We start from the raw sequence: 22,878 nt of genomic DNA, 5'->3' as shown, positions 1-22,878 counted from the left end.
CAGAGTTTTTTTTCCTTCCCTTTCTTAAATCTGTTGTCACAGAGGTGCTACCACCGTCGCTGATTGGCTTGGTCTTGGCCAGCGGCGGGTCTGTCGTAGAGCCGGCTGGCATTGGCTTTATCAAACATAGGGAAAGCTTCTTGCAGCTTCTCACAGAAGCCACCCCTATAGCCCCCCCCCGCTACCAAAATCTTGCCACGCAAACTCATTACAGTAATGAACCGCTGTAAATAATTCTTGAAACTTAGAAAACTAATTAAGACAAGTATAAAAATTCCATTGCTGACTGACTTTTGAAAGTTTATAACATTCCTGCTCCCACTGTGATTGAATTTCTTGCCCTCAGCACCTGTGCTTTCTGCAAAAGGACCTTTCTGTCAATTATAACCTCACCTTCATAGGCTCAGTCAAAAACTTGGGTGACTTTGTCTGCCCTGGAAAGCATCTTGTAAGAGAGAGAAGTGTGTTTTATAAAGCTTTAAAAAAAAATATAACCCCTTGTCATTTCCAGGGAAGAAGGTGTTTTATCCTGTTCTCTTCAGCCAGTATAACCCCAGTATAATTTATGGCCACCATGATTCCATCCCATCTTTAGAACAGCAGCTGGTAAGTACATGCTTCTCTGAATGCCTGCTTTTATTTGGACAAAGCATTTTTTAGAGGTGCATGTGCTCTTGGGTAGCATTTCCCTATTCCTTGTGCACAGTGACTACCACACAGACAATATTAACGGCAACAGTCACCTTACTGTGAGTTCTGCAGTTAAGTTTCACAGGGAAATATCTTGGTACCATTTATTTTAACCCTTGTTTGGTGTTTTATACATGGAACCTAAGAATTTAAACCGTCTGCTTCTCTGCTGGAAGGGATTTTCTAATTAGCGAACAATTCCTCCATGCTGTGCTGTCTTGGGGTGCCAGTCCCTGCTCTTGCTCTCATTTCTCCCTTGCTCTAAAGAGTTTGTTTCCTTGCATCTTGAAGAGCTGACATTTGTAAAAAGCATAGATATCCTTAGATGAGTCAGTGCAAACAGAATTCCAGGGGCTGCCACAGTTATTCCCCCACTTACTTGAACACCTACAGTGGCTCTTCCCATCCCACAGCTCATGATTAAGCTGCCTGTGAGCAGACTGTGTTTCCAAAGTGTACCACGTGGTCTCACAGTCAAATTACATGCTTGGAGCTGTCCCTTCTGGCTTTCATCTGGCACTGATGTAACACAGCGTAACTCCATTGATTTCCATCTCACTTGCTATCTTTGGTGTGAGAACAAAGCATTATTTTTAAAAACGTTGCCATAAGGCATATGATTAAGGCATGCAGTTAAACCCAGGAGAAGCCTCTCGATTAGGAGGAAGCTGTTGTGAGGAAGAAGCAGAGCACAGAGATGACAGGTTCACATGAATGCTAGTGGCAGGGCCATCGCGTGGCACTGCTGCGGATGCTGTTCTCCATTCTCTTGTGCTCTGGCATTGCATTGTCTTGAAGCTAAAAGGGTGATAGAAGTGGTGGCTTTCCCTTTATGTACTCCCTCCACTCTCGCTTCTCTCCAGAGGCAGCAGGTCACAGTCCTCTGCCCACTAGTGCTAGTACATGGCGGAATTTTCAAATAGGAGCCTGAGCCAGCTATGCAGTTTCATTCAGTCCTCTGGGTCAGGCCCCAGCCTGCCACAGCTGCCCCTCTTACTGCCAGGCACTGCACCTAGCAGGGCTCATCCTGTCCCAGGCTGGACGCTGTCTCCAGAACATCCCAGCTTCTACAGTTGTTCTCGGTAGGTCAGAATTAGTGTTGTTGTGAGCCCAGCCACAGTCACAGCTGAAAAAGGTCACTGGGGGTCTGAGTCCAGTCTTCTGTCATCACTACCCCCACCTCATGCAATCCCTCTAGAAAAATGAAGTATGAGTGTTTGAAAAGTCCACCCAAAATATTTTAAAATATTTTTTTTGTCTATTGCTCCCTGTGTTATCCAGCAGGTAGCCAGAAAATCTGAAGAGTCTGAAAAATCCTTTCCACTGTTTTTTTTCTCAGAGGACACTTGTTCTGATAATACTATGAGATTCATGTTAGCTCTTCTCTCTCTGATGAGAACCCGTCAGGGATCCTCAGGCTTGTAAGCACTGTGTTTAGGAAATGAAATAGGGTTTATCTCTCAGGCCAGCATAAATTCCACTAAGTATGTTGTCAGGATTGTGCAAATATTTATAGCTAAAATTTCAATCGTAAAATGCTTAGGTCAGAAAAGCTTCTTGATTTAAAGAAGTACTGCCAATCTCATTTTTATGTATATTGTTATATTTTCAGCCCACATTAGTTCCCAGACATGAGGCCAAATCTGTGCCATTAAAACAAGACAGTGTTAGCCCTCTGTCCTGGTACTTGGGCTGCAGAGAAAAGAAAGCCTTCAGAAATTTTTGAAATAATTTGATTTGTGCAGCAGCCACTTGCACTAATGGGAAATAATAATGCTAATGCATACAAGTAGCTTGCTGTAAGGGCATCGTTATGGAGATTTCTTGTTGCAGCGCAGACCTGACAGATACAATCTTGTTTCCTTTTAATTGGCTTCTTCAGTGGCTTGGCTTTTTCATGGAAAGGAGAAATGAGAAAAGAAAGAGACAGCAACGTGAGCAGTAAAATAAAAAAAAAAAGCCATTGAAGTGACAAGGGCTATGAACAAAAAGGGAAGGCATAAACAAGAAATCAGGAGAAACTATTTTGGGAGAGGATTGTTTGGTAAAGGAAATTCTGGGATTTGTAAATCCAGAAATGGAAATTCTATCTGTTCATCTTCTGTAACTTTCTCACAAGTGAAGCCAAAATTTTCAAAAATAGCTGCTAAAGGTGGGTTTGTAACCAGACCTTCAAGAGTGCAAAGTACAGCTGACTTGCTTAGAGGATTGAAATACCTCCCTCTCCCAGTCCCTTGAAACTCTTGGATGTCTCACCAGATGCGTTAGGTCACTCACACATGTGAATTGTGACCTTAGGGATCTATACTTGGATATCTGCTTGTGAAAAGGATAGCCATGGTTTCTCACTGCTCTGATTTTCTGCCTGCAATACATAATGTTTTCATGGTCCACCTCAGTAATGTAGACTGCACATTCATTATTACAAAGGCTTTTATGGGATATATATCTACCTCCTAACATTTCTGGACTTCAGTTTTAGCTGGATTTAGCAGTTCTGTAATGGAAAACTATTCTTACCACTTCCCTACTTTTTGTCAAAATTAAGGTAATCAAAAAGCTGTCAGTTGTACGATCAGTTTAGAACCACTGTCTTATTCCAGAGCTCTTGTGGTCCACAATCCAGATGCCACCATCTGCTCTACAGCAGAGTCTGGCTTCCCTGGTTTACCAGTATGTTTCTTACGTCAGCTCTGAATCCCACAGAAACTAACAATTTTGGAGGATGTTTTGCCTGCGAAGAAACAAACTCCAGAGAGTGATGTGATGTTGCTCTGCTTGGTCTACAACAGCAGGAGTGGAGCAAAACCTAATTGTTCCGAATCAGGGGGTTTATCTATGATAGCTAATGACATGGCTGTTTTTGGGGGGCAGAAACGTGCAATGAGTATCCATAAAAACTGGGTCAGGATCAGCCATGGATTTACGTGGGGAAGAATAAAAGAGCAGTTGCTCCTATTTCTGACCACATTCAAGGACTTCTCTGCTGCTCACACTGAAAGCATTTCTGCTCCCATATAAACATTCCTTTCCTTCCATGCAGATTATTAAAAAAGAAACTGGATTTTGGAGAGACTTTGGTTTTGGGATGACTTGCCAGTACAGATCTGATTTTATCAACATAGGTAAGAAATATATACTCCAATATGTCTGCCTTTTTACTGAAACATAGAAAACTGTGATCAGCTTCCCTTTACTTGGCCTGTGTGTCTATGCCTCTGATTTGCAACAGTGCTCTGGTTAGATGTTCAGACTGTTCCTAGGTGCCATAGAGGTTACCAGAATCTAAATGCTGCTCAGTACAAATAAAGCAGTTTTGTCTGACAGTGAAAGATTTGAAGCTAAGAAATTTGGAGGCTTTGGTGTTGGCAGAAAGTATGGGTATTTTAAAGGGCTGACTGGAGCCAGAGTACAGCTGCAGTGCAATTAACAGCGTCAAGTTTTCATATAGTGTACATTTCTAGTTTTATTTTGGATTTTGTTTGTATCAGGTGGCTTTGATCTGGACATTAAAGGCTGGGGTGGTGAAGATGTACATCTGTACCGCAAATACCTTCACAGCAACCTCATCGTGATCCGAACGCCTGTCAGGGGTCTCTTCCATCTGTGGCATGAAAAGCAATGTCTGGATGAGCTGACCCCAGAGCAGTACAAAATGTGCATGCAGTCCAAGGCCATGAACGAGGCTTCTCACAGCCAGCTTGGGATGCTTGTTTTCAAGCAAGAGATTGAGACACACCTGCAAAGGCAGAAACTGAGCAGTAAGAAGACATGAAGCCAGAAAGGGAGGCAAAAAGCCTCTGAATTGGACTACAGGGTGTTTTGGAAAAGAGTTGCTAACAAGACAAGATGGGATGAGACTGAAAGAGGATGGAGGTTCCAGCAGGATGGCAGCAAAACAAGATGAGGGAAAGTGCTTGTTCTCCCTTCTTCTGTTTTTTTTCTTAATAGGGCTTTTAAGTACTCCATTAGCCTGACTGTTCAGCACTTGCTTCTGGGGGAGACTTGAACACTTGATGAGATTCAAGGTCACACAGACAATGAACATTACATAAATGCCAGTGTGGTATTCACAATAACAAATAGATGTACTCTTCCATTGAAATGTTTGTAAAATGTGCACAGTTATTTGAAGGATTGACCCTTTGGTGAGCCAGTAATAATGAGTTATTTTCTACATCTAACCTGACATATCTAAAAAGGGCTATTTTTGAATAAGTACAGAGCTCCTGCTCTGAGAAGGACATCTGATTGTTAAAAATGGCTAAGCTGGAGTGACCAAAAATCTTTTTCCCTTAAGGGGCTGGGGCAGAGTGGGCAGGAGTAGTGCACTAACAGGGTATTCCTGGTTCATTCAGAGACAAGAGGCAACTCAGAAAGTGCTTTCTAAAATTCAGGAAGAGAAAGCCCTGCTGGTCAAGTGTGATGTTTCAAAAACGCTGGAGAGTGGTGTTTTTTCTCTTTTGTGGACAGTAAGCCAAAAGCAATGAGCCATATCTGTATCATGTGAATTAGATGGTGTATTTCTCCTTTAGAATACTGTAAGTATCTCAAGATTTATTTTTAAGTGAAGTTGGGTTTGCTTGGGAATTATTTTGTCATACTTCATATTTTCTAGTTCTAGCCTTACTAGGAAATAGTACAGCCTTCCAACACTTGGAAAATGCTCTGCAGATCTGTGTTTCCTGTGGATGGGGACTGGCTTCAGATAAGTGATTTTTCTGCACAGCCTGGGTGCTGGAAGGCAGAAGCTTTACCATGCTGAACAAAAGGAAATACATACCAACTGGCAGTACTGATTTAGCAGGAGGCTTCAGACTCTGAATGTCAGATACCAAAACTGATGAACATTTTCTGACTTTATACCAAAGTGTTCTTTCTAAACCAAATATAGAATCTTGCCTAGGGCATAGCGATCTTTTTGTAATTAACAAAATAAATTTTTGTGATGGATTACTGGACCCTGCACATTCTTTTATGATAGTTATAAGTGCATCCTAAAAATCAGTCTCCTTCTTAACAGATTTTTTTCAATTGCCTAAAATTGTTGAAAGTTTGAGTTACTGCTCTTATAAAGCCTTTTATTTTAATGCTGCCTGCTGTTTATCATTTTAATATATACTAGCCAACAAAACCTGTATGGGCTTGGAAATCCCATTTGCTTACCTAAATGCTGTTTCTCCAAGCAGTCTCTTTATTTTATACCTTCAGATTAATTCAAGGCAGTTGGAAACCAGATTCTAATTTGGTTTCTGGCTTGTAAAAGCTGGGGGAAGAAATACACAAGATAGCCCTGAACAATGATTAAAACACTATTTGTCATGCCACCGTGCGGTAGGAAGAGCACTTATGAACCTCTTTTGAAAACTGTGCGCAGAATCTGCAGACAGAGACCATGCTACTGTAAGTACGTTTTCCCTTGACACAGGTTTGCATGTGTTTGTCTTTTGCTGGATGCAAATTATCTTCATTGCACTTCCCATGCAAATCACCAAATGTCCAAAACCACTGTGAAAGTCTGCATGCTTAAAAACCCCAACCCCCAGATACATCACTTACCATAAAAACTTCAGCAACAACTCAAGCAGGTCCTCCAAGGAACTTTTTTGTTCCCAGAATGCATTATAAATTGTTTATAAAGGGCTTTGTTTTGATGGAGTAACTTTAGAAATATTATGCAGTAGGAGGAGACAGGCATGGCTTGTTGAATGCTTATGAGAGCTATGGTAACTGAGCTGCTCCAAGGTGATAGTTGTTCCTGCAGTCCCACTTAACCTGAATTTGAAACTGAGTGGTGTGCATTATGAAAGTTTCATAGTCATTACCTGCCTTGAGCCTAGCCTTAACTACTTCCATGATGCTTTGTTTGTTATCTTCCCTTAGGTTTCCCTAAGCGCTCAGCAACTTAATGTAACTTTGAGGTTGGCCACACCGGTAGAGCAGGGCTAGACCAGACAATCTCCAGAGGTCCCTTCAAACCTATATTAGTCTCTAATTTTAAGCACTGGGCACCTGTAAATTCAACACTTTGTTACTTTACAGCACCCTTGATTCCCCACCACTGCTAGTCATCCTTGCTCAACAGACTTTCAGGGTAACTAGATTTCACAGCCATAGAAGAGACATTCTTGAGGGCATCTGTTCTGGCAAGGGTGCTGCCTTTGCAGGCAGTGCAGTAATCTAAATGTGTAGGTATAAAACTTCAGGTTTCTTCTCTTGCAGCAAACAAGTGAAGCTGGGAGTCTTCGAAAACCTAAGGCATGATTCTCAAACATGGGATAGATGTGAACACTGGCAGTGGCTTTCCCTGGGCTCTACTGAGCCAACATTATGCCTCGTGTGAAACCACTGGTCCACTAGTCAGAAGATCAAACCCTGAGAAGTTCCATTATAGATCTTAGAGCTAAAAACGATTATGTCCTGCTATCCTGCTGTCCTGCTGCGTCCATGCCGGATCAGCCTGCACCTTATTTCTGCAAGTTAACACCCTGCCTCTCAAGCTGCCTTTTTAAAGGATACTTTGTCCCATCTTTACCAGCCCATAGGTACACAAAACACTTCATGATTTGTCTCCAGCAGGACAACAGCTATGGCCTGTTTTTCACATGAGAACAGATGCTAACTTTTGTCTAGGATCTCTGAATGACCTTTCATTTTGGCCATAATTTTCAAAAGAAACAGAGGAAAGGAGGGGCTTTTTCCCCCTACCAATAATCTAGACCCCCTCTCATGATTGATGCAGATTATGTTCAAAATATCTCTTTGATACATGTGATACAGTGCTCAAGAGGCTCCGTAAGTCATTTGCCTTGCCAGACTATTGTTACTTGCAGAATCTCACTTTACATTAAGGCTTTATCACTAGTAAGTAAAACCTGCTGTAACTGGAGTGCAGTTATCCCCTTTTTCCCTATATGGAAACCACCTATCAGCATAGTTGTAAATTTTAAGACCAGATGATTACAATAATTCTTTTAATCTGTATTGTGCAAGATGCAGATCAGTGTAAGACTGAAGTTTTCGACTGCTTCCTCAGGTTGAGCAGAGTAGCCCTGATCCAACAGGAAAGGGAAGGGAATAGGTAAACAACTGAAATAAGACTGAATCTTGTTCACTATTTGAGGATTGCATCTCTGAAAAATTATGTTGGCAGATTCTCACCACAGCCCTCAGCTGTACGATTTGTCATGTGCAACAGCATGAGGGAATCTGGGTGAGGATTAATTTGTTATGTGATTCTGTCCAGCCTCTCCCCCAATATTCTGAATTATGTATTTAAAGAGCAGTGTAACAGACATGAAGAGAGAACATTAGGTTGAAAGAAAAAGCTCTGTGTTAAAGTTTACACCAGATGCATCTCAGTAATCTGGACGCAACTTGCAATAAATAGCACCATTCTGGAAAATAGCATTCTTTACTGGCAAACGCTCTTCTGTAAACCATACTAATACTGATATAGGCACTGCTTCTTACATATTTTAGGCTCTGTGCATGTGGCAGTCTTTCATACAAATTCCTGTATCTTCCTCCTTTCCCTTTCAAAAGGTTAATCCCTCTTTATGCAGAAAGGCCAGTGTAGGATTTAAACACAGGTTAAAAGAGCGAGGACCTCTATCCAGAGACTAAAGGAGTTAAAAAAATGAACTTTTCATGAAAATCCTTCTTCACAGAGAACGCATTTCACTGCAAGGCACCAAGGGTTTGCTTGGATGTTTGGCCTGAACATCCTTGATTCCAAGGGGATAGTATTTTACCAGATTAAGCTTCACATTATGCAAATTACTATGTCAAGACCAATTCACCTCTCCAAGTTGTTTTGTGCCTTCAGGAAGGTATGATCTCACTTAACTGCAGATACTAATCTATTTCCCAGATGGCACACAACCTTGCGTTCAAGGACAAAAGGCAGCTCGAATACAGAAGTCCCCCAGGAAATCTGCAAAAACCCACTGAAAATAGGTAGCGGTAGCAGTAGCTCCCTGTTCAACTGGTTACTTCATCACCTCATAGACTCCATTGTGCGGGATACATCCAGGTGCTTTGCAGCTTGTTGGGCTGATGCATCCTTTAAGTCGATACAACAAGCCCATGACAGTACTTATCCTCCCACTGCTTTGTTGTGAAGGATATAAAACAGAGGCACTTATGGCAACCGTTTCAAGTAAGCATCAGCAACTCTAGTTTGAAGTTCAGTCTTTGCGAATACAAGCACGGGGCTGCACAGTGAGACTGGGAGGTTCACTCAAAGAGAGAGATGTAATCCGGTTCTTGGTCCTCTTGGCCACACGGGTAAAGCAACAGCTCCTTGCCCAAGGAAGTGATGGGTTCGTCCTGTTGATACAGGGTATGATTACACACTGCCTTTCAAACAGACCCTGCCTATCACAACGTCACGAGCTGGACAGCAGTCTTCCTGCCTCTGTTATGGCGTGGACATGTTCATCCTGCTGTGGGATACAGCTCAGTGCCCTGGGCAACTCGGGGAAGGACCCACATGGCTGACCTCTGTCTTCAGAAAACAATGCCTGTGCTCGGTGCAGTAACCCAGTGACACGACTCTGGCAGTTCCTGGAAAGAGCAGTGCTCATCTCGTAGGCATCCGCAGCTCCTGTGGCGTGAAATGCTGCCCTAGAAGTGTTTGCATCCTTCCACAGCCTAGAAAGTGCTGGAGTGAGGACTGTGCAGCTTACAGGTAAGCAGGACGGGGTTGTTGTGGACCCTGCTCCTGGCTGCGTTTGTGGGAGGGACGAAGGTGGATCCTGGAGTGAGCGCATGCCCTCTGCTCAGGCAAGCCCTGATCTAACAAGGGAATTCCCTGACAGCAGAGTCTCTGCTTCCCCTCTTGTTCTCCACCCTAGCTGCAGATGCGCAGTAGGAACTTGCCGTCTGTTATAGTCACCCGGTGGGTGATAAGCGGAACCCACCAGAGCACTTCAGCAGAACGCGTTCACCCTGCCCACGTCTGCTGCAGTGCAGGGAGTCTGTACAATTCCATGCGGGCTGTGGGCATGGCTCTGTCTTTAATACAGACACGCACAGCCAGGCTTTAAATCCTCTGGCTCTAGCACCAGTAGCCGTATAGCTCCTGCTTTCAACAGTTTCAGCCTGAATGGTGAAACCCATGCAAGAAGCAAGTTCAGGTAGCCCAGGTAGAGCTCCACATAGCAAATGAACATAGATATTTTCCTCATGTCTGATTTTGTTTAGTCGTGTCTATATTAGGCTAGGCACTTACTTAAAAGAAACATGGATTTTAAATGAACCTTTAGGCAAAACGATTGTCCTGTCCCCGGGCAGATCTTACAGTAAAGGAATGAACAATCCATCGGGCCCTCCTTGGAGCCCACCTAACTGCAGTCAGTGCTAGTAAACACTGCTGTTACTGTTGCAAGAACCTGCCAACATTCTTCCTTCCCTTGGACTTTTTATCTTGCTCAGCATCACACCTTGCCTGCTTTGAGATTATAAAGATACCTTGTTGTCTTTCACGCTGAAGCCGGAGGCAAGCAGGATTTTCTGCTTACCCAACTTGCTGGGACCCCACAACCATGGAGAGAATCCAAAAAAAAGGAGTCTGCGTGAGTATGCTGTCACCTCTCACCTCATCAGCCAAGTAACTTGAGCCCTGCGTGCAAGGTGTTCTGCGCACTTGAGGGGCAGTCAATCAGGTCTAAGATGACTGAGATGTGTTACATCACCTGAGATGCACCCACAAGGCTGGCATACCCTTCTGGACCAGCACACAGGGTACCCAACGGCAGCTAAAATGGGTCTAGTTACCTACTTTAAAACAACCAAATCTATTCTTTCTTATTTGGAAGTGCCCTAAGGCAATTAAACAAAAAGTTAATGAATGCCTTGTTAGATGGTCACCTTGTGGTAGTCTACGAGGTCAGCCAGTGTTGAATGTTGTAGCTGGTCCACTCCAAGGAAGCTGTAGGAATCACTGGAGGCATCAATGAGGAAGTGTTTGCATCCTTCCACAGACCGATAGGAGAGCACGTAGCCTTTGATTTTCTCGCTGACCCGGACCAGAAAACTCCCTGGTACTGTTTTATTCAGAAGCTCCTCTGCTTTCTTAGAAGTTAGGATACCTGTTCAAAATCAAAACACAAAACTGAAGGGAGAAAAGCATTTGTGCAGGACTGGATGGAACAGTTCTCACAAGAAATCTGCTTTACTGCTCCAAAACCCATCCGTGGCACTTCCACACCTTGTGTTGTTTTCTTGCCCAGTAGCCCAGGAAGAACAGTACTGCCATTGCTAGTGACAGACCATGGCTGTGTGCTAACTGTGCTTTACGTTAACTGTTCCAGACTCGGCTGATTATGAATGATAAATGTGCAGGGCTCAAAAAGATAGTTTCTGTCTTATGAGAGACAGCGGGATTGCAGTGTGGTGTATGATGATTCCAATACAGCAGGGCTGTGCAGGCAGTGATCCTAAGTCCTGTCAGAAAGCCATGCAAGCTTTGAAAGCCCAGTTACAAGAGGATAATGCTTTTGTTGCTGCAGTCTCAGATCAAAGGGGTTTCCAAAGAAAGGGAGATGGATGAGATCATGATGATCTATTAGAAATTGGATGGAAAGGTGAGGGATGATGAGCGCTTATGGAGGGAGAATGACCTGGGGCCAAGGATGAGTGGGATGAGGTGTGCCCAAATATCTCCCACCCTGGTCCAGTTACCAGGGTGACCTTGCATCCAGTATAGGGAGGCAGGGGTGGCACAGAGGTACAGGGTATTTTGAAGATCTGGCCTGTGTTCTAACACTTTAGTTTGCCATTTGTCATAAAGCTAAAGGAATTTAAACTACATTGCTAGATATTTAAAAAGGAAAACATAGCCACCTTCAAAAAGCTCCAGGGCCCAGCCTGTGGCAGCAGCCATGTTAGCAGAAACAGCTCCTTAAAGACTTGGGTTGGGGCAGAAATGCTCAGGACTCACCGTGGAACCAAGGCGCTATTGTGTCTGTGGTTTTCTGATAGCCGGCTCGGAGAGGAAATTGCTCCTCTTTGAACCACTTGATGATACTTTCTTCGGTGGAATTGGAGACTGTCCTCTGGATTCCCTCTTTCCTGTTAAAGAAGACCATGGTTTGTGCATCAAGTTCAAAGGACAGCTTTGAGTCCTTGGCAGGACTTACCTTTTGTTCGGGATGTTAAGAACAGCCCTAAACAGAAGGCTTACACTAGTGCAGCTGTCAGCAACAGTATCTGGTTTTCAGTAGACACCTGGCATAGAGGATGTACGCACTCTAGGCTTAGGTCACTCCACTAAATAAACCTGTTACACTCCAGGGGTGAACAAATAACCCTCATCACACCCTGGGCTGGAATACAGCCTAGGCTCTGTGTTTTTCCCTGCAGGATGTCTCCTCCACATGAAGAGCAGAACTGATGTTCTCATCTCAACCATCCCATGCTAGAGCAGAAGAATCTCACCCCTTCTCCCCTCCACAGCACTCAGGGGTTTCCTTACCTAATTGCTCTCCCGTTTGCCATTGCAGGAGGTAGAAGTTTAGGCTTGGGGGGGAGAGGTGGATATTGGAGCGGTCGCCGATCTCCTGCTCTGGCACCCTTGGAAATATCTGCCTGCTTCCCTCTGTGGATGCCCTGCAGTGAAAGCCTCCTGTAGTCGTCCCTGGCTTGCCGTGCAAGGGAGCGTCTCTTCTCATCTGCTGCCTTGGATTTCCGCACTGCAACAAAAAAGGAGTTCTACAGGAGCGAACAAGCAGGCAAGTTCTAAGCTTGCTGCCCTTTGGCCGTCTTCCTGCTTGATGCAGTGGAAGAACAACCCATTTCACAAGGTGAAAGATGCACTCAGTTGTGAGACCCTTTGCCACATGGCTCCCATCACTTTTGGGCATCTGCTACTTAACAGGGTCCAGTTTTTATTCCTTCAAGAGATTAAAAATCTGGGTTCTTTCTGGGCACCAGGTCGCGTTGTACTTAAGGACTACTTAGTTTTGTTTTGGATGCTGACTCCTGGTTCAGACATTGATTTCTGTAGTGCCTTTCATGTGAGCTGGTCTGGGGGGGGAGGGCATACACAATTAAAGCCACTGAAATGACCCCAAATCAATCCTTTCAAGGATTTGAAAATAATGATCATTTTTTAAGGGTAAGAAGGAGTTTTGCTAAAACTGTTTCAGCAAGTGGAGAACTTGGCTGGGTAATTTTTTTTGCTGCAAAACTGCCTTGATTGTCTAGGTCCAGCTCATCCTGGAGTCTGTAGGACTAACCAGCTTTCCGACTAGTCTGAGTTAGGCTAGTTCTTTCCTTGCTTTTGTAATCAACTTTAGATTTTTTTTTTTTTAATCAGTGAGCAAAATAAAACCCCTGGCCAGAAGTGGAAACAATTGGTAGTACAGCATTGCCATCTACCGAGCAGCAGGGGAGGAACTGGGAAAAAAAATGCATCAGGTTTTCCTTCAGGAAGTATTTGGGAGCAGTGATGGATGCTGCTGTAAGTCTCATACTGTTTGCCATTTTCCTTCCTATCGTTGGAATTCATTACATGAGACAGTGCAGCAGGGCACTGCTTAGATGGGATCATGCTTGGCTGAGAGGGAAGCCCTTTTCAGTTAGTCCCTGTCACCTGTTATCCTTGTCCTCAAGAGCAATGGTTACTGCAAAGTCCTACAAAAAGCCAGCTGCTAGTTTAACATTAATTATCCTGGCTATACTCATGTGGTTCCTATTGCTTGTTCTAATATAGTATCTGTAGGAAAAATTTTCCATTTCCCTGCCCAGCTCTAGTCTCAATGCTGTGTGGACTCAGAAATATTTCTGATAATGCAGCGCTGTATTTCTTGGCAGTACTCTCCACCCCACCAACTGATTATTCAATTCCAGTGTGGCAGAAGAAGGATTGAGATGACCTCACAGAGTCCTAGGATTTCTCAAGCCCCATAGGAAAAGGTCATCCTAAGATCTTACAGGATTCCTGCCATTCGGGCTCATTCTCATCTGATTTCTGAAGTGTCTTCTGGCCCTCCGAGCTGAGGTGGCTCTGTGGTATTGCCTCCTGGGGGGCTGTGGTCTCTTCTCTGGAGTTTCTCCTCTGTGCTTCCTTCATCTATGAAAGAAACAGTATGTTCAGCTTTGTCCCAGGCTAGTTTTAACCCTGCTTTTTAGCTAGCCTTGAAATACTGGGAACTCCATTCTATATTGTGAATCTCTCCAATTTCAGCAACATACAGACCCTCTGTCTTTACTGCAGGTGACAACAGAGGAAGTAAGGGAAAACAGTCTACCAGAAATCGTCAGGAGCATCTCCCTGTGCTGCTCCTCAGTTCTGCCAGCCGGGTCTGCTTTGTATCATCTCCAAATTGTTGCACCATACATGAGGAGCATGGCAACACTGGATAAAACTGATCCAAGAGATGAGGATGTTCTTGGGTCAGATGAGGCTCTGAGGCTGTCTGGGACTCTAGGATAAAGCCTGGGCCCCACTCAATGTGTTAGGAGCATCCCAGGTTGCCACTTACCTGTTGGAAGCCATGCTTCCTCACATGGCAGTCTGCCAGCATCTGGTGAACATCTCTGGTTTCCCTCTGGGCAGAGGAAAAGAGCGGTGAGAAATAAATGTGGCATTAGGACCATTACTCTTTTTTTGAGCATTAAGTGTTTAATGCAGAAGCAGTGATGTGACAATTACGTTAACAATTTTTGCCAGCCTTCTCAGGCAAACATTGGCTTTTTTCATCATATTAGGCATAATATGCCACAGGAAGAGAACTCAGGGGTGACAGGATTGTCACAAGCACGCCTAGATGTGCTAAGCGATGCTCCCCAGTGCTCCCAGGGAGCAGTCCATTCCCTCCCTCCCTCTAAAGCAACCCCTAGCAGAACCTGCCATCCACATCTTTACCTGCCTGTGCTTGTTTGCTGCCGTGGCTGGGGTGCTGCAAAACCCTGCTCGTCAAACTGACCCAACCAGCTGCATATCTCCTGTTCGCTCTTCCCTGTAAACCAGTCTAGCTACCTGCCAGCAGTCGCTAGCAGAGACCTGCCTTTGAAGACGAACAGTTAGACCTGTCTTTGAGCAAACACCAGCCCACCTCCCCTCTGGACGCAGACCGCCTCCCACGGCACAGTGAGTAACGAGTTAAATGTACTACACCGCCTACCAAGGACATGCTCTGTTTTATCTCCATCACCTACCTGGCTAATATTTAATATGAGCAGGGCTTTCCAATTTCCCTCTCTTTGACAGGAAACTAGGAACTTCAAATGTGTGTGAAGCAGCTTGTTTTCTAAGATCAGCCCCCCATCCTCCGCAGCAGACAAAGCACAACGTCCTGATCCCTCAGGTTAAATGGGAACTAGATCTCGGAGAAAGCACTTTAACGAGGGAGGTGAGAAAAAGCCCCTCTCCAGGCCTAAAAAATGCAACAGGGCTTTTCAGTCTGGATCCCTCCTTCTAACAGCAAAAGCACCAGAAACCTGGGAAAAATTACTAATAATGTAATGACAGAAAACAAAACTAAAATATATAACCCCCCTCTATTTCCATGAGCACAACTTTGAAAGGGGTTTAGGGTTTTTTTGATGGTGGTGGGATTTTTGGTTTGGGATGGGTTTTTTTGCTCCTTTTTTTTTGCTAGCTGTGACTAGTAGCTTACTTTGAAAAGAAAAAAAAATCTCCACATAGTTGCTCAACTTCAGCAAACAGTGCTAAGAAAAACCCTGGGTGAGTCAGAGGCTTTTGATAAAGGAGACAGCCGCCCCAAATTCCCTTCGGAATTTTGGTAGCAGCAGAAGAGATGCTTTGCCATATCATGCTTTTTATACTGAAACACAGAGTGGCTTTATAATATAAGAATATACAATCATACAAATTAGCAGCAAAAGCCTGAATGAATACTCTGCTGAATGAGATTGGACTTCTCCCATTAAATTGGCAGGGTATTCTGTTCCTCCTGTTCATATTTGGTTGCATGGGTAGTTAATTTAACTCATCTTTTTCTCAGTTGTCTGCAAATGGCTTTCTGTAGCCAGTTAAAAAGTAGAAATGTATTTGTTGCTGGAGAAAAATATTTCTGTAATGAAACACCACAACAAAGTAGACGCTATAGTTACTGCATTTGGAGTTATCCTCTGCTGTCCAGGTCATAAGTTATTTTCTAACTATTTCAGAAGACAAAAAAACCCAAGAACCCAAAGTATGCATGTCAGAGGATGCTGGTAAAACTATCTTCATCTGTTCTTTTGTACAAGTAGATCATTTGACTGAGGGCTGTGGCCTTGCATGTACAGATCCCGGAATAGCCTCCCTGGTCTTGTCCCAAAAGCCATCCAAACCAACCACAGAGCAGGGGGGAAAGTACTGTGACCCTCGTTTTACCCACAGAAAATGGAAGTAAAGGAATCCAGAGTAACTTTTCTGTTGGTACAGAGCAGATCTATCCCAGCTGAGAACAGCAGTCAGACCTCCCAAGTCCTAAGGAAGGATGTAACAGCCCAACTTCTTCTCTGACTACAGAATAAAAGCCTTAACAGTTAGCTGGGGTTTTTTCTTCTTCAAATTTCTGTTCGCAGCAACCAGGATTTGCTGCCCTTCCTAGAGCTCAAAGCACATGTTTCTGATAGTTATGGAGAAAAGGGGGAGAACTACCTTTGGGAGCTCCTGGCTTTTCCCTGTTGTGGCAGCAGCAGCAGTTTTTCTCCCCCCTTCCTTCTTTTCCTCCACAATGCTTTTTTTATTCCCGTGAAGATCTGTCTTGCCTAGGACTCCTGGCTGTGGATGTAGAGACCGTGTTACAGAAGAGTCAGTCTCTCTGAAATGCAAGACAGAGAGGGCTTAGGAACCCGAGGGAGTCACTTTCTGCTCTCTCAGCGTCTTGTGAGGAAGCTGCACGTGAGCAGAGCAGTGCTGTGATGAAGCGATGTGTGTGCAGGCAGCTATCAAATCTCCAAATCAGGTAGGTGGAATAATTAAATGAATGACTCGCGGTGAGTAACTGTTGTCCTGTTGTACTCGGGCACCCGTCGGTGAATCAGTGCAATCCAAACTCCTCAGCTGCCGCAATAACAGCGTTAGCATTTCCTGGGGTCTGCAGAGGGTACTGCGCAGGAGCCGTATCGGGGAGGCTCAACTAGCTGGGGCAAGCCTCGGGCTGGAGCTGGTCTCTGCCAACACTGTGCATACTTGCAGAAAGCCAACCTTTGCCGGCGCCTTTCGCCTGCAAGTCGAGCGTGGCAGTGGTAACCACAGACCCTACAGAGAGGACTCCAGCCACTGGGTCCCTAGACATGCCTTCTCCTCCGTGTCTGCCCACCAAGTCCTCCAGCTGAAGGGTGCTTACCTGCCCTCCTTGCCTTGCTCTCTCGCTAACCGCTTTGCCCTTTGTGCCTGGATCTCTTCACAGATGGCTGCGTACGATTTATCTGAAGGATGCTCGCCCATCACCCAGACCCAGACATCGTTGTCAGCGCCGAGCTTCCATGTCACCGACTTCCCGTTGGCTGGAAAAGAAGCAGCTCTTGGGCAAATGCTGTTTGCCCAGCAGCTCTGTGCAGGGCCTGTGCCCCGCTTGCTGTGCCCTCCTGGCTGCTGTCGATGGCAGAGCCTCTCCAGAAGCAGCTGTATGTGGGGAAAGCTTGGCTGGGACGCAGCACGCACCTCCCATTTCATTTCATGGTACTGAAGCCAGGTCAATGAAGGAGGCATTTCTGAGTCTAGTGACAATGGATAAGACTCACCACTGTTTCCTTTCTCGCTTCAATTCCTTGCTGCTGCCCTTCCCAAACTGTGTGAGGGCAAACTACCTGCAAACAGAGGTCGCAGGGGAGAGCTGGGAGACGAGGGCTACCTTCCTAGCAGCAGCATGCTGTGTAATCCTGGCGAGGGGACTTCAGGTCTAAAGGCACAGCGGGAACCCCCCTGCAGATCTGGTGCCCCAGGACAGACATTCAAGTCCTTGGTTGTTTTATAGACAGATTTGGAGGCCCCATTTAGTGGGACACTTAATGAGATGCATCTCCCGGGGGCAAAGAAGCCCTGTCTTCCCAGCTAGAGGAGTTGAGCAATTTGGTCACGGACAAGAGTGTCTGGGCCAGGGAGTAAAACCATTGCGTGTCTGGCCAAAACTACCCCATCGCAGGTGGGTTTAGTTACGGTTTGGAAATATGACTATGATATGTGCCTGGGAGAAGAAATTACTCTAAGGACACATTACCTCCAATTTCTAGGGAGCAGCTGACTTGGCCAGGTCTGTGCCAGAGGGGTAAGCAGCCAGCAGGCAGAGACTTACCTTTTCTCAGCAGTGGCTTCTTTGCTGAAGCCTCGTCCACAGCAGCTTCTCTTTCCTCCCACCGTCTGATCTGTTCCTGCCTCATCTTGAAGAAGAGGATCTGCTTCTGCTCCTCACTGAGTTCTGCCAGCAGGTCAGGATCGATGTACATCTCCGATAATATCTGTTTCAGCATGGCTGCAGGTTTCAGTTACGCACGTTTGTGGCGACAGTCTCCAGGGATCAGATCCTCTTCCTGGCTCTGACAAGAAAGCGTCCCTCTCCGCCTGAGCCTGGAGCAGGAATGTAGGCGTGTCAGAGTAATTATACTTCTGCCTTTTTTTTTAGCTCAGACTTCCTGGACAGACGAAAAAAGTAAATAAGTAGCTTGAAACCTGCTGTTAAGTTTCCTTGAAGTGAGAGGTGAGCTCAGCTCCAACACAGCCCCTGCCCACTTGCAGGGAAAGCTGGCCAGAACAGACGAGTCCTGGAGTGGGGAGGTTGTGTTGATACTCTGATAAACCCAGCTGATAGTATATCAAAAGAGAGAGAGCACTGCCTGTTACCGTCATCAGAGGCGCGGCTTGGCTGTGCCCAAGCAAACATTCTTGCTGGGCAGGGAATCAATGAACCCATGACTAGACGGCAGCTCCTCCTCCTTCCATGGAGGACAACTTTGATGTTCAAAAGCCCAGCCCGCCTCTTTTTACCCAGGAAAGACGGGGAGGGCTTTCGGCTCTGCTTTTGAGGTTGGAGTGGGAATTTTGGGGTGCTCCCATCCATCAGAGGCAGCCTTATGGCAAGTCAAGGGAGCGCAAGTAGTGCAACTGGTTTGAAGAAAGACAACTTGGATGGTCAGCAGCTGATGAGCTGAGGCAGCTCCTGGTCTGACGTGTCCTGCTGATGCACCTTGCCCACGCAGCGAGCGTGGCATGGGACATCCCTGGCTGACAGGGTGAAGTGGATAGGGAGAAGGAGCACCTGTGTTCCTGTCTGGGATGCTGGGTCATGTCTGGTGCACGCCAGCAAGGTACTAACACCCACGGAGCTACACTTCGTGCCCACGGATTTACATGTAAAACAAGGATTTCACTGAAAAACTGGGAGCTCTACTGTCACTTGGGGACGTGCCAAATGAGAAGATAGAACTGTGGACTAAAGACCTTGAAACCAACTCTTTATCTTATCTGGATAAACTTGGGGAGATCAGGAGGTTCGCTGGCAGCGCTTTCAGTGACACAAGGAGGCTGACAGATGCGTATGAAGTGCAACGCAGAGCAGGGTGGCTGGCTGGGCAGGGGCAGCAGGGGCTTTCTGGACAAACCCTTGGGAAATGTTGCCAGCAGGCTACAAAGAAGTGAAGCTAGTGGGATTATTCATGTGCTTCTGCACAAATCCTGGGAGTTTAAGGAACAAGCACTCTAGACATAGCGCAGTAGGTGGGAGCGAGGGGGTTGGTGGGGCAGTAATGTTGAGGTGCAAAGGGCACAGATGTAGCAGAAGGACCTGTGCCAGGGTGAAGTAGGAGTGTATATTAAAACCTGGAGTCAAATAAAATTCAGCGCCTTACAGGAGAGGGGCTGGATCTCTAGGGACCCAATTGCTGGAAGAAAAGTGTTGGGAGCACCTTCAGCTTCAGAGTATGACTGCCTGGCTTCCGCCAAATAAAATAAAATAACAGAGCAGGAGGTGGTATAGGAGCCAGCGAGTGCAATACTGAAGCTTTCCAAGGAGCACACAGAGTGTGCCATTTAATTAGCTGAAATGGGGCAGCACAACTGCAACCTTCATAAAGTCAGACTGGCAGGACAGTATATGCTATGTTGGTCCACCTTCCCCCATCTCACCTCCATGCCGGGATCAGGCAGGCTGTCCCAAGCATCCCTCACTTCTGAACATGGCTTGCCCTAAAACTGCTGGAGACAGAGCTGGCTGGGGCCCCAGCCCAGCGAATTTCCCATGCACTTTCAGCAGGGAGAGCTTGAAAGGAGCTTGGAGCAGCTGGAGGAGTTGCAGGCAGGGAAACAAGGAGATCCTGAAGGACCTCAAGGCATGGACAGAGCAGACGGCGGGCCCAGCATAGCGTTAGCTGCAGCAGAGGCCAGGAGCAGGAGTCCCTGGGAAGGTGCAGTGACCATGAGCTGGGAATGAGCCTTTTCATTTCTGTTTTGTTTCTCTGGTTACTTTATGTTTTCCCTATTATAAATGTTAACTTAGTTCCAGAAGTGTGGAGCTGCTCTTCCAAATTTGTATTGCTTTTGTTTAAACAAATAGCTTTCTTGATTAAAAAAAAGAAAAAAGCTTTTTGGGGAGGTGGTCTCATCTGGTCAGTGCTTTCTGGGTATCCCCCTGATAGCAGAATTATTCCAGCTCAGCAGCCAAGGGGGCTTGGGCTGTCCTCGAGCCATGGGGGTTGGCAGCTGTAGAGAAGGAAGAGCTTTTTGTGGGAGGGTGTTGGTGAGCAGTCCCTCATCCCTTGGGGTACCTGAACTGTCTATTAAACTGCAGAACTGGGGGACACTGCTGGAGGGTTGCTGTTTAAGCTTCACTGTCTCCCGCTCCTAAGCACTACCTGAAAGAGAAGCCATTTACAAGAAGATCAGGGTGTCAAAAAAGCACCTTTAACCAGAAATGGGTCCCTTAAGCTCTTAGTTGTGTTGTTGAAGATTAATTCAACGCAGGACAGCACGAAGGGCACAAATTTTGGGTCTTATTTTAGGTAGACTGATGTCTTCAGAAGGTACTTGATGTTGCTCTGACTGTCGTGGAGGTGACAATCTCTTTGTCTGAGCCCAAGGTGAGTTTTCCCTGGAGAAACCACCAGGGTTGCATCCTTGGTGGATGAAACAGTAAGTGAAGTGGATGGTAGCTCTGGGCATGGTCTGAGCTTGATGGTCTGGCAGAGATGCCTTCCATGGGCTGACAGGAATTAATCACGTTGTCTAAAATTGAAGGGGCTTTTAACAAAAGAGACTTGTGGCACGTGGGGAGGTGAAATGCTTTTATTCCCTTCAGGTGAGAAGGTATCATTTGTGGTTTTGTGGGCCAAATGCCAAGTGGTTTTGTTAAACAGAGAGCCCTCAATATCTTGCCTAGGGGGAAAAAAGGCCAGCCAGCTGATTGGGCTCTGTCTTCTGGCTCTGGATCAGCAGAATCACTTTCTCCCCAGAAACTCTTCAGGACTGTCGCAGTTCACTGGCCAGAGGGGTGCTTGGAAAAGACGATGACCAAAAGTCATCCTGTAAGGATGTCCTTGCCACAGCTGAGCAGAGGCTGTGCACGGCTCCGGCTGGCAGGGGCGGCTGGAATCGGCTGGAAGTGTAGATCGTGAGCTCGAGTCCTGCACTCTGCCTCTTCATACAGCGGTGGGCAGCTTGATCCTGCCCCACCATCATGTCAGCCCCCCTCCTCACCGCTTGGCTGCACAGGAGGGATTGGACACAGCCCAGAGTGATTTATGTTGCAGAGCTAAAATTTGCAGTGAGCAAAGCTGCCATGGTTAAGCAGTGTTTCTTTCCCTGTCTGTTCCAGTACCGATGTCTTGGTGCTTTAGGTGCCCTTCCTCACTCTGTCTGGGATGTGCTTCTGTCTTTGAAGGTCCCTTCTTGTATCTTATGTATCCAATCTGACTTCTCCTGCCTGACCGGGTTATCTGTTTGCCCAAAGAACTTGGAGACAGAGATCATTTGCAATGACTGCAAGCCTTTTCCTTAGTTAAATTAAGCTTCTTGGGACACGGCGCATGAGAAGCCATCGGCAGAACGCATGCAGCACCGCCACGCTGCTCTGGCTTCTCAGGAGTAGGAGCGGCTTGGCTATGACATTTACTTAGGAGGACACGATGTGCTCTGCCATATGCAGTGGTGACAAACTGGGCCCTCTTTCCACGCCTGGGGACACGGTGTGTTGGCGAGGTGGAAGGGCGCTCAGCAAACAAGTTTCATGGTATTGATGCAGTTTTGCAGAGTTGGGTCTCCTTGCAACATTAGTTGTAAGTGGAAATTTATAATAACTGTCTCAAAGTCACCCTTTAAAGCACCAGCTATTTTAACACTGGGAAATCACATGAGCATTTTGAGACATTTGCAGTTTTTCTTTTTCAGCAGTCACTTCATTAAAGATCTTGGGAGATGGAAGTCCTTGTAATATCTGTCACATGCTGTTCCCAAAGTCTGAATGAAAGCCATATTACCAAGACTTGGCCAGAAGTGCTTTTGCTGATGCTGTTCCAGCTGTAAGTAATATATTTACAGCTCAGACTTCGGAAGCCAAGGACTGCTGTAATGGCAGTGGGACCTCTGAGCAGGTAACTTGTAGGAAAACTCTGGTAGAGGTCCTGTTAAACTTTCTACTGCTGGTGATTTTTTCATGAGAGTGATAGATAGGAGCTGGTGTCGTGGAGGAATAGGAGACGAGAGCAGTCAAAATAGAAAAAATTAAGTGGGGGGAGGTGGGAAGCCAAAACGGGGCTTTGGGGGCTCTACCACTCGTGTGTAAGACAGTTGACTTGAAAGCCATAAGGGTAAATGCAATTCAAAGGGTAAATGACCCTTCAAAAAGCAAGGTCACACAGTGTTTAAATCACCTGCCGGAGAGCAGCCTCTTCTCTGTGCTCCTGTAAATCATCTACCATTACCAGGGGGAACATAAGTCCATGAATATACATAACAGCATAATCACTGTGAGAAGAGCTGGCGTAAGTTCTGCTCACGTGTGCAGCAGGTGACGCTTCAGCCACCGACAGGCTTATGGGACACCCCCATCTGGCATCGTAGTCCTGGTCCTCACCACCAGTGCTGCCAGCAGAGGGAAAGGTTCTCCAAGAAAACAGTAGACAAACATGCATAGATAGGCACTTGGTATGATTTGTGCCAATGGACCAAATAGGAGGGCGTAAAATGAAAGAGTGGACAAGTCGAATGGTGGTTCTTGTGCTGATTTTCTGGGAGGC

General features: G+C 45.9%; 2 protein-coding genes across 5 annotated transcripts in view; one reads left to right on the top strand and one right to left on the bottom strand.

Annotated features, from left to right (window-relative positions):
• CSGALNACT1 (chondroitin sulfate N-acetylgalactosaminyltransferase 1) overlaps positions 1-5,762 on the top strand; it is a 46,880-nt gene extending 41,118 nt beyond the window's left edge. For all 4 annotated transcript variants that reach the window (XM_075421313.1, XM_075421314.1, XM_075421312.1 and 1 more), the window contains 3 exons: positions 512-606; positions 3,734-3,815; positions 4,182-5,762. In XM_075421313.1, the coding sequence (XP_075277428.1) occupies positions 512-606; positions 3,734-3,815; positions 4,182-4,465 (461 nt within the window). In that variant the 3' untranslated portion in view covers positions 4,466-5,762. The remainder of the gene's footprint in view (positions 1-511; positions 607-3,733; positions 3,816-4,181) is intronic.
• A 1,888-nt stretch (positions 5,763-7,650) lies between these two features.
• SH2D4A (SH2 domain containing 4A) lies at positions 7,651-18,446 on the bottom strand. Its single transcript, XM_009934291.2, has 9 exons — positions 17,949-18,446; positions 17,001-17,160; positions 16,310-16,472; positions 14,181-14,246; positions 13,630-13,768; positions 12,170-12,386; positions 11,636-11,766; positions 10,564-10,784; positions 7,651-9,021 (listed from the first exon to the last, which is right to left on the bottom strand). Exons 1-9 carry the CDS (start codon positions 18,121-18,123, stop codon positions 8,929-8,931), a joined length of 1,365 nt encoding a protein of 454 aa, XP_009932593.2. The 5' UTR covers positions 18,124-18,446; the 3' UTR covers positions 7,651-8,928.
• Positions 18,447-22,878: the final 4,432 nt, after the last annotated feature.

Source organism: Opisthocomus hoazin, chromosome 5 (assembly GCF_030867145.1).
Source record: "Opisthocomus hoazin isolate bOpiHoa1 chromosome 5, bOpiHoa1.hap1, whole genome shotgun sequence".
Classification (NCBI taxonomy): Eukaryota; Metazoa; Chordata; class Aves; order Opisthocomiformes; family Opisthocomidae; genus Opisthocomus; species Opisthocomus hoazin.
This window is presented reverse-complemented; position numbering and strand designations above follow the sequence as displayed.

What these genes read in the sequence shown, in the direction of transcription:
- SH2D4A (XM_009934291.2), bottom strand. Translation starts at nt 18,123, where the DNA reads ATGCTGAAACAGATATTATCGGAGATGTACATCGATCCTGACCTGCTG. An exon ending in GAGCAAGGCAAGGAGGGCAG is followed by an intron (nt 16,473 to 17,000) that starts GTAAGCACCCTT and finishes CTTGCATTTCAG; the next exon opens with AGAGACTGACTCTTCTGTAA. An exon ending in AAAGCCAGGAGCTCCCAAAG is followed by an intron (nt 14,247 to 16,309) that starts GTAGTTCTCCCC and finishes TCCTCTGCCCAG; the next exon opens with AGGGAAACCAGAGATGTTCA.